Source organism: Oncorhynchus tshawytscha, linkage group LG30 (assembly GCF_018296145.1).
Source record: "Oncorhynchus tshawytscha isolate Ot180627B linkage group LG30, Otsh_v2.0, whole genome shotgun sequence".
NCBI lineage: Eukaryota > Metazoa > Chordata > Actinopteri > Salmoniformes > Salmonidae > Oncorhynchus > Oncorhynchus tshawytscha.
In genome coordinates this window covers 10,487,521-10,499,461 of record NC_056458.1, presented here as the reverse complement: position 1 = coordinate 10,499,461, position 11,941 = coordinate 10,487,521, and the positions used below count along the sequence as shown (strand labels likewise).

Genomic DNA, 11,941 nt, shown 5'->3' with positions numbered 1-11,941 from the left:
GAAGCTTGGCATTGCCATTGGTGATCTTAAGCTTGTGTGTGGCTGATCGGCCATAGAAACCCATTTCTTGATTTGTTGTAAAGGTGGCATCCTATGACGGTGCCACGTTGAAAGTCAGGGCTCTTCAGTAAGGACATTCTACTGCCAATGTTTGTCTATGGAGATTGCATGGTTGTGCGCTCAATTTTATATACCTGTCAGCAACGGGTGTGGCTGAAATAGACGAATCCACTAATTTGAAGGGGTGTCCACATACTTTTGGATATAGTGTATCCGTTTACAAATCAAGCACTTTATTTATCTAGTCCTCCCATCTGAAGGTGTCATAAATATTTGGACAAATTCCAAATACTATAAAGTAGTCAAACGTTTAGTATTGGGTTCCATATTCTTAGCACACAATGACTACATCAAGCTTTGAAGTTTGTTTTGGTTGCGTTTCAGATTGTGCCCAATAGAAACTAATGGTAAACAATTGTATTGTGTCATTTTGGAGTCACTTTTATTTAAAGAATAGGTTTCTGAAAACTTCTCCATTAAATGTAGATGCTACCATGGATACAGATAATGAATGAATCGTGAATAATGAGAAAGTCTGAGGAACTAGAAAAAGGGACTCCAAAAATGACAAACCATTATTTACCATTCATTTCTATTTGACACAATCTGAAACACAACCAAAACAAACTGCAGATGCATCCAAGTTTGTAGTCACAAGTGTGACATAGTGCTAGGAACAATGGGACCAAGTAAACATTTGACTACTTTAATACAAATGAATTTGTTCAAAAACTTATGACACCTTCAAATATGGGGGATTATATACACAGTGCCTTCATTTCTAAACAGTAAAACATATGAAAATACTCTAAAATAAAAAGGTGACATTCTGTACTGTCACCTCATGAAACATTTGATCTCAAATCCAAAATGCTGGAGTAATAGAGCCAAATTAATATTTTATCTTCACAGTCTAAATAAATACATATGGGAGTGTACAATATGTTATGGAAACTTGCCTAGCAAAGGGTGAGTTACAGCCAAACTGCATACAATTCTGTTGGATCAAGAAGTGCCTAAGGAATAGGTTCAGGATTGATTTTGGACAGGACATGTATATTTTTGCCTCTCTTATATCCAATGACTTGGTATTTTGTGAAAGTTTTAAAAGGACAGAATAAACTTTGTGGTAATGCTCAGTTTGTACAACACCACCCTGAAGATCTCACAAGACAACACTGCATTTCACAGTTATGAAAACTTAGGACACTAAAGAGGCCTTTCTTCTGACTCTGAAAAACACCAAAAGAAAGATGCCCAGGGTCCCTGCTCATTTGCATGAATGTGCTTTAGGCATGCTACAAGGAGGCATGAGGACTGCAGATGTGTCCGTACTGTGAGACACCTAAGACTACAGGGAGACAGGACGGACAGCTGATCGTCCTCGCAGTGGTAGAACACGTGTAACAACACCTGCACAGGATCGGTACATCTGAACATCACACCTGCGGGACAAGTACAGGATGGCAACAACAACTGCCCGAGTTACACCAGGAACGCACAATCCCTCCATCAGTGCTCAGACTGTGCGCAATAGGCTGAGAGAGGCTGAACTGAGGGCTTGTAGGCCTGTTGTAAGGCAGGTCCTCACCAGACATCACCGGCAACAACATCGCCTATGGGCACAAACCCACCGTCGCTGGACCAGACAGGACTGGCAAAAAGTGCTCTTCACTGACGAGTTGCGTTTTTGTCTCACCAGGGGCGATGGTCAGATTCACGTTTATCGTTGAAGGAATGACCGTTACACTGTGGCCTGTACTCTGAATCGATTTGGAGGTTACAGGGTCCATCATGGTCTGGGGCGGTGTGTCACATCCGACTGAGCTTGTCATTGCAGGCAATCTCAATGCTGTGCGTTACAGGGAAGACATCCTTCTCCCTCATGTGGTACACTTCCTGCTGGCTCATCCTGACATGACCCTCCAGCATGATAATGCCACTAGCCATACTGCTCGTTTTGTGAGTGATTTCCTGAATGACAGTAATGTCAGTGTTCTGCCATGGTCAGCAAAGAGCCTGGATTTCAATCCCATTGAGCACGTCTGGGACCTGTTGGATCAGAGGCTGAGGGCTAGGGCCATTCCCCCCAGAAATGTCTGGGAACTTGCAGGTGCCTTGGTGGAAGAATGGAGTAACATCTCACAACAAGAACTGGCAAATCTGGTGCGGTTCATGAAGAGGAGATGCACTGCAGAACTTAATGCAGCTGGTGGCCACACAAGATTACTTTTGATCCCCCACCCCATACAAATATTTACACATTAAGTATGCAGAAAATAAACACAGTTGACAATGAGGATGTTTCTTTTTTTGCTGAGTTTATATTACACTGGTCATCCCCAAAGCCAACATCTTTGGCCGCCTTTCCTTCCAGTTACCTGCTGCCAATGACTGGAACGAATTGCAAAAATAACTGAAGTTGGAGACTTTCTCCCTCACCAACTTTAAGCATCAGCTGTCAGAGCAGCTTACTGATCACTGCCGCTGTACACAGCCTGTGTAAATAGCCCGTGCAACCAACTACCTACCTCATCCCCATATTTGTTTTTCCTGCTCTTTTGTACATCCTCATCTGCACAGATCAAGCCAGTGTAAATTGATAAATTGTAATGTCACCACTATTGGCCTATTTATTGCCTTAACTCATTTGCACACTCTGTATACAGATTTTTCTATTGTGTGTTATTGGCTGTACTTTGTTTATCCCATGTGTAACTCTGTTGTCGCACTGCTTTGCTTTATCTTGGCCAGGTTGCGGTTGTAAATGAGAACTTGTTCGCAACTAACCTACCTGGTTAAATAAAAATATTTCAGCCGAGTTCACATCTGGTTGGTTACAAAGCAACCTAGCTAATCAGGATAGGACTAGACAAGACTTATAGCAACAGCTCTGCATATACCCAAAACCACAACTTTATTTACAGATGCCAAATCGCATAATAACTAAAATAAACTCTTAAAATAAACACACAAAAAACAAGTTGAATATTCTGAATGTGACAGAAAGGATTACAATTTTACCATCTTTGAAGCACACCTACTGTACGCTACTAGCTAATAAAACAAACAAGTACTTGACCAAAGGGAGAGTATGGAGTCAAATGTTTCACCAAATGAGTCACACCGATTTCCTTTACCACTGATAATAGCAATAACTGAACTACAGCAAATAGTCTGTCAATCTTGTAAAGATATGGAGGACTCCGTCCCAGACCTTCAAATCATACAAGTCTTGACTGGTACCTCATAGTATGTGTTGTCTTAGGCTTTGAAATAAAAATATCTAGCATAAACATTAAGTCAGAAAATAGAGTTCCCATCTGGCTCCTAGAAGATGTTGTGAGAGGTTTGACTATTGTAATGCAATACCAAATCATGGTGGCCCTTTCATCATTACAATCATCTGGCCTGTCCATGTAGCCTACAGTAATAGACATGGGAGAAAAGTGGAGTAATGGTGTGAGGGGGATATAAAACATTCTCACAGAGGCAGACGCTCACCATCTGCTCTCCCTTACAAGTAAATATCATGAGTCGTCCTCGAAAACAGTCACATAAAAACAAAAACAGCTCTTAAAATCACAGCCTTACAATATCAGTAATTGAGGGTACACCGCAGATGAAATGTTAAACATACGTAGTTCAAAAAAAGACAACGCTATCTAGGTGGACTTGGCAGAGACCAAATGACATGTTGAGTTGGACTGATGCACAGTACATGTGGGTGCCTTTCCTTCAGCCTCCAGGCAGCAGGGCAGAGAAAGAGAGGGGGGGGTCTCCTGCTCAGACGAATTCCTTGGTGCTGCTAGGGGGGCGGGTGGTGGCGATGGGGTATTTGGGTGTAGGTTTGCCCTTGGGGCATGACGCTGCGAGCATGGCACCGCCGATTATGTCCAGGAAGGCTCCAGCCCAGGCAATGAAGATGGCTAAACCAAACTCATACCTAGAGGAGAAGAGGGTTTGTGTTGGTATCAGTACAATTACATACGTGACAGAAAATGGACCGCAACTTATATCATTCACCAACTCCAAGACGGGGAGTTAATGATTCCAGGTAACTAGAGGGGCAATAAAGAACAGAAGGAGGCCATAGAGGGATTCAGCAGTACTTACTTGGAGTTGACAGGGGCGAATGGATTGTAGAACTCTTTGATGATGTTATGAGCAAACCACGAGCAGGCAATAGTTGCAGACAGAGCTATGGAGAGGGAAAAATGTTAGAGGTTAAAATATCCGACCATACAGAGAATTTAGAGCAAATGACATATCCGCCAATTTCAAGGTAACTCACATCCAATCAGCAGGATGATGCCTCCAGTCATGGTGATGCGAGACTTCTTTATTTTGTCATCTCCTCCACAGTTGCTGCACTTCATTCCCATGGTTGCCACCCCCAGTCCAGCCACAGTCACAATGATGCCCACAATCATCAGGGCACGCGTTGCCTGGAGCGCACCTGTAGAGGTGGGGAGGACAGAGTTAATACACCAGATTATCCCTTTAGGGTGATATGCCCTTCTAAACATTTTTTTCTCTTCTTCTTTTCAACAGAGACGAGTTATAGTTTATAGAGGAAGGAGAAGTACAAATGGTCTAGTGAATGAATGACCATGTTATTTGACAAATGTTTGATTTATCCACACAGACTTTAGAGGACTCTGCGACAAGTTGTTTTGGTCATAGGAATAAAAGGCTTAACTTGATTTTATAGGCATGTTTAGCTTTAATAGCCAGGTTATTAAGACCAGAAAGCAGTAGCCACTGAAACTCTTCCACACTGAACTCGTCTCTGCCTCAACCACTCTCTCCCCCAATGTAGGCAGGTGTATAACCCGGTTTTGCATGAACATTGCCATTGAGAGCTTCCGCCATTTTAAAGTTGTCAAGTGGGTGGGGAGTGATCAGACAATGATCAGAGCATAGTCTTCTTCAAAATTGCTTTGCCTAGTTTGTAAATGTCCACTGTTTAGTGGCCACAATAAATTAATGGCAAGATTTGGTTCAAAACTCCAGCACTGCAGGTGGTGTGGTAAGTCACCAATATTAGCTTCACAAACATCAAAAGAAGATGTACTACTTTTAGAATTAGATTGCGTCAATGGTGCTGCCCACGCAGTCACAGCTACAACATAGCGATCTCTATAAATCTCTATGGGTGCAACAGAAACCATATCCAACGGAAACCCTCAAGGGTGGAGTGTGTGTGGGTGGGTGATTCTCATGAAACCAGTTTAAAAAATGTCTGTAGCAAATTGAGAAACAAACCGTGATGCATCTGCAAATAATCAACTACCATTCTGGAGGACTAAGATCTCATTTTAGGGAACGTGTTATTTTAAATACACAAATGTGCCTGAATTGTACAATTTCACCTCAAATTCCCGTAAAGAGTCCAGATTAAAACTCAGGTATTTTTTTTTAACACTTTAGAAAAACCTAATTTTAATAAAACACCAAATATGTTGCTGTAGTTTGTCCATGAATCATAAAAATCGTTTACTAGTTGAAGTTTACATGAAACTAATATTTATGCCTACAAACAGTGTGAACGCGTGTCATTGCCATAACACTTAAGTTCCTGTAAAATACTCCAGTCAGTTTCTAATTCAGTTTTAGTCACCCATGATGCATCATCTAGGAGTAGCCCTTAGATGAGCACGGTGAGTTAAGTTATTTGCTTATATGCCTTGAGAATAAGGTTCTTATTCTCAAACACCACCTTCACCCCATTAAAAAGCTCAAACCGGGAAAAAGTTATTTTATAATTTCATTTGAAATATATTTTTTTTTTCAGTCTTGTGTTTAACTCAGGCCTTCTCATAATTTTGGGGGGGTATTTTCTTAAAACTGCATTGTTGGTTATGGGCTTGTAGTAAGTAAGTATTTCACTGTAAGGTTGTATTCGGCGCATGTAACAAATAACATTTGATTTGATTCATTAGGGGAGCAATATACGCATTAGAAATACGGATTTGTTTCACTTTTTTGGACTTATGTAATGAGAATTGTGGAAAAATGCATATTATCTGAATTAAAAATAAAATAAAAAAACGATGAAATAGTTACGTAAAGATCCTAATCTCAGTAATTCAAGAAGAAATTATAAAAATTACAGAATGCATCTTCATTTTTACAGTTCCGTAAGAATGACCTGTGTTTGTGTTGTATGTGTGCAACCCCTCCCTGGCTCAGTCAGCAAGTCAGGAACAGGTCAGACCAGTCTTGAGACCGGGGGAGTCGGGTTTCACTGAGGGAGACACTCCCTCTCCATGCCGCTATAAACATTTCCTTCCTCTATTGGATAGCTAGACCCTCTTACAGCAGATAGATATGGATTTTGCTTACAACTGACATTGAGCACATTCACAAGAGCCCAAATCAAAATGGCTGCCTTGAAGTCAGCAAAGTTCTCCAATATTGCATTATAACACCCCAAACAATTCAGGAACCATTTAGACAACATAGCAACAACATTTGAAACTACTATTAAAATGTGGTTGTGGTTCTGAAAAGCTCTAATCAGTATTGGCATGAGAAAAACTGTAGGCATACTCTGCAATCTTCACTTACCAGGACAACATGAGGACATTAATGTAAGCAGTTGGCACAACCTAACGCCTTATTCATATCTGGCCATATTTAATCTCCCGGCTATCAGCGCAATGAAATTGATATCAAGCTATTATTTTCTGACTTGTTACATCCGACCACTGGTTTGATAACAGTGCTTATCAGAACTGGCTTGTGTTCATGTTTGCAGATACAATAAAGCATACAAGCAAAAGAGAGAAAGCGATAAGGAGTCTAAAACAATACACCCTCATCAAAAGGTGTTGTTGATACACAAGTCAAACAAAGTACTTTAGCGCCACTAAAAAAAAACTACCATAAACAGTCTAGGGAACTCAAGCAGCCGGAAGTCTGGGAGCATAGGGAACTTCACAGGTGTACCATAGGTGAAGTGTCAGAAGACATGAGTGGACTAGATGGCACACCCGCAGTAAGCCACACACTTAACTCTACATCTAGACAGCACAGGGTGTATACTGATGAAGAGTAATGGAGGACACATTCTTACATTGCAATATAGTGGATAGAGAAAAGACCATAGAATGCATTTACATTTTGCAAGACTAATTGATAAGATAAAGGATCAAGCAATTTAAAAATCAGAGGGAAGTGGTCAGTAAGTGTACTGTAGTCAGAGGCTAACATGTAGCTGTAGCTCCATGTCTAAAATATTGCAATGTCATGATTTACAGTGTTTTGGTATAGGCTAATCATATTCTAACACGCCCAGACATTTATCTGAAGAGACCGTGCAGAGGAAAGGCTGTAAAAGTGAGCGGGCTATTGAAAAACAAGGGACGAGCAGGTGTACGATTACCCTTGGACACTGCGTTGAGTACTAATTCTCCCCATAATACAACAGGGCCCGGTTTCCCAAAAGTATCTTAAGGCTAAATTCATCGTTATAACCTTTGTCGGAGCATGCGCTGTTTCCCCAAAACCATCGTTATTAAGTTAAAACATTGGTAATCAAATGCCTGCCTCGCCACTCGTAGAACAGCGAAGTGCACAATTAGATGCTTTTTTTTTTTAATCCTCCCGCGTCACTACATAACGCTAGACATGACTCAGTCCCTCTGAAAGCCGATAACTTCAGAACAAAGTTGACAAAGTCACAAATGTCTTCGCAAAGATGCTTCAAATTAGGCTAATGTAAACAGTAGGCTATCGGTCCATTTATCATATTGAAGCGCCATCACTTTAGGGAAACCCTGGCCCTGATCATTATCAGATCATACGCCTACTAAATTGATCTTGGTCTTTAGTGGGGTAGGATGAAAAAGGAGAACATTGCTGCCAGTTTTATTCAATATAGGTTATAGAATGTATAATGTGTGGTCCTTGCTAACAGTTCCCTGTGCGCGCAGTTTCATACAGTGCCATCCCTGCATATTGAGTCTCTTCACTGGCGTGTTGACGAAACAGAGCACGATAAACGTGATATTTACCCCCATGCCTGCAGCTTGCACACCCTCGATCACCAACTTGGTTTCAGTATTTCATATGTAAATCCAAGACACTCCATTTAGTATGATATATTACGTTTCGAATAGTATGTATTAATTTGTGGATGTCCATTACCCATTTCATATGGCATGTTACAAATCGCAAGCTGTACAATATTCCAATTTGTTGTGGCAAATGTTAACCAGCTCCTCGGGGTTCGGGTTTAAGATTAAAAGTGAGGGGAAAGGCTAGCCAACATGTTAAGTATACTGAACAAAACATGTAAAGTGCTGGTCCCATGTTTCATTAACTAAAAAAAGATCCCGGAAATTTGACTTACGCACAAAAAGCTTCTCATTTTGTGCACATCCCTGTTCATGAGCAGTTCTCTTTTGCCAAGATTATCCATCCACCTGACAGGTGTGACAAAGACGCTGATTAAACAGCATGATCATTCAGAACTTGCAACCCCCCCCCCGCACATTTTCCGGGTGGCGCACGCATTATCTTCATTGTCGTTTTCCTTCCTAACAATAGCTTTTGACATGTGCGTTGCCATCAAAGCAAGTGCCTTATTATGTTATCATTCTAATTTCTGTATATTGGTGTTGTCACTTCTATTGTAGCACACCATATGTTTGGAGAATAATGTGTTTTCAAGTAATGTTGACAAATCTTGCATTCCGATTCTTGCATAGATTGTAATGGACACGTGTGTAAAATACTTTGAAGGTTGTACGAATTATGATGAGCTAATTAACAGCCATGTTTGTTGACATCATACAAAGCATTCTGATTGTCACAAACTGTCAGACCAAAGATGTATAACAAAATGAGGTGAAGGTAAGTGAATGATGGTAGATGATATACCCCCTTCAACATGCATGCTACAAACAGACCCAAATCATTTGCATAAAAAGTCATTCATTCAGTGGCCTGTGTTTGATTATATCCCCAGATTGCTGTATTCTCAGAGGTTAGATAGTGAACTGAAAGTGAGATTAAAAATTAAATATATCAACCCCATAGAGAAAGGGATAAAAAACATTTTAATTTTAAGATGGATGGCACGCAGAGGGTCTGAGTTGAATAGTGAATGGACAAAGCAACCAAAAGTTTACAATTGAGCATGGACACTAAATATGAGTCATAAATCCAACAACAACGTGTGTCAATTGCATAATATTATCAGGTTTCCAATAATGCATGGAGCATGCTAGCCCTCGTCATGAATCTGTTCCATTAAATTACACAAGTGTCAAAGAAGGAATCTTCTGTAGGGGGCAGTTTTGCTAAGAGAAGCGATGCTCGGTCTGAACATTAACACGCATCGCTTGCAGTAGGTTTTGGGAGCATAAGGACATTTTATAAATCGGTGCGAAATTATTTTCAAAAACAAAAAAAAAAGGTTAAATTCATACACCTTTACAAGTTTAGGTTTCCCTCACGACCATAGTTCTAAGTTACAACGCTTGTTTACCGAAAACAAATATTTGACTATCTGTGCTAATTATCTGTCTCTGAACACCTGTGTGTAAACGAGAGGCCAGCCATTTTTGGTCAATGAAAAATAGGGTCTGCGGCAAGTGTTAAGTATACAGTAAGTGTGTAGTTTGCATTTCTGAAGTTGATATGGAAGTAGAGGAATTTGTGTTTCTAGAACCATAGCGCAATTAAATCAATTCACGTTTAGATGGAGTATTTGGCAGGTTTGGCCTCGAGCCAATTCGCCCTTTAAAAACAGAACATGTAAGACTCCTCTAAGGTTTAACGTTAGTTTCCTTTAGTCCAATATTGGGCAAGGTGCATGCCTCATCCACAGCGCAAATTCCGTCGCCTTCAACGTTCATACAGCATGTTCAACATAATACGTTATATTGCACTCATAGCTCTAAGATCCATACAGGGGCAAGGCAAACGTTCAATACACACACGTTTATATATTAAAACAAATTCATTAGCCTACTTACTGTCAAGTTGCAGAATTGAGTCGTAGACTTTGCATTGGATCTGGCCGGTGCTCTGAAATGCACAAGACATCCATAATCCCTGGTACATAGACACTGCTGTGATGATGTTGTCCCCGACATAGGCGGACATCTTCCACTGGGGCAGGATTGTGCCTACAATTAACCCGATCAGACCTAGTAGCGACAGGGCAAACCCCAAAATCTGGAGTCCCGAGTTGGCCATTATGAACTTCTTGAATCAAACTGAGTTTTAGGAAAGTCACTGTTCTTGTAAAACCTGTAGAAAGTCTAATTGTTTTGTAGGAACAAAAAAATAAATGACCGTCCACCTGGTTGAGACTAGCAGTCCTCCACGCGTTCACCCAATCTTAAAAAAAGAAGCTGTTGTTGTAAAATTGTTTTAGAAAGTAGTCTGCGAAATATAAACCCAATTTGGTAGTTTTGCCTGTAAAATGCAAAAGGGACTATTTCTCAGACACCTGTTGAATAGCCGCACCTTCGATATAATGAGGATTTGTCTGCGAATGGGCGTTTTTTAAAGTAGCTTCCTCCTCACAAGGGGCGGGGGACGCGCACAGTTTCGAGTCATCAACAGGTATCTTGAAGACCTGAGGTTTCATGATGTCATGGTATCAGTCACTGCAGAATAGACGCCATCGCAATCTTTTTTTTAACGAATGCGATAGGGCGAATTTAGTGCATTTCTTGTATTGTTTTCCATAAATCAATGGCTGCAACTCCTGTGCGCAGACATAGGCTAGCGAGGACATATCCCAGGGCACAATGAATGATATTTTCCAGTTTGCCATTTAGCTTAAAGTAATGGGATATTTTTTCTCTCCACTGCATTGGATGACGAAAGATGCCTCCAGAGAACACTGTTTGCATGGAGATGGTGAGTTTATCGACCCAAAACATCCCATACTGAAACTTAATATTTGAAATACATATATGTAATATATGTACTAGAATTTTAAATAAATATATATAAATACATTTATTACTCATGTCACATATATTTCATAAATATATTTTCTTAAATTCCATTTTGCCCATCTAAAAAAATATACGTTGTAATATTTGACATATGTACATATATTTACATGTATTACTAATCCATATGTGGTAATATGCATTTTACATACATGTATTATTCAGATAATTATTGACCATATATGCAAATGTGCAGGCTAGAAATACATGTTGACAACATGCTGTGGTAGCTAGCAAAATATATTCCAAAATATATTTCATAAGTATATGTTGACATTTATTTTTATGAAATACAAGATGTATACATTTACCTTAGATACAGTAGTTAGGCAACATTCAAATGCAACGCATAACACAAAAAGTTCAACACTATTACACAATAGCATGCTGTAGTATACTTTGAAAAGTTTTAATAAATGACTCATGACTGACAACTAAAGGAGTGCTTTTAATAATCTTTATTTTCAGCTCAAATAACTTGGTCCATTGTTGAATTGTGGCATAGGAGTCACTGGAAGGTTGCATCTGGATAAAAATTTTAAAAAAGTACAAATTACCTCTGTGCACTTCTCATCTGTATTTGAAAATAAGGTATTTAAAGATCAAATTGATATTTACAATGCAGATTCCTTCTCCTGGTCCATTACCAGACTAAGGTTGCGTTCGTATTTTCACTCTGGGGTGCCAGAGTGCGCTCAGAGTGCGCTCTGGACATTTCTAATTTAGAACGTTGTCAGATTGTAAATTAGTAAATTCAGAGTGTTTTGCTCTCGGATTGTTCAGAGCGCACACTGGACGCTCTGGCGGAGGAGAAGGGTTGATCTGATCGTTCTGACCTCACAACGGCAGTCAAGCAAACTGGCTAACTACTTCCAGATATAAATGAGAGAACACCTCAC

The 11,941-nt window shown here is 40.0% G+C and overlaps 1 protein-coding gene across 1 annotated transcript; it reads right to left on the bottom strand.

Annotated features, from left to right (window-relative positions):
* Positions 1-2,960: 2,960 nt before the first annotated feature.
* LOC112231380 (claudin-7-B-like) lies at positions 2,961-10,569 on the bottom strand. The gene is made up of 4 exons (XM_024398116.2): positions 10,050-10,569; positions 4,355-4,519; positions 4,177-4,261; positions 2,961-4,006 (listed from the first exon to the last, which is right to left on the bottom strand). Exons 1-4 carry the CDS (start codon positions 10,270-10,272, stop codon positions 3,847-3,849), a joined length of 633 nt encoding a protein of 210 aa, XP_024253884.2. The 5' UTR covers positions 10,273-10,569; the 3' UTR covers positions 2,961-3,846.
* Positions 10,570-11,941: the final 1,372 nt, after the last annotated feature.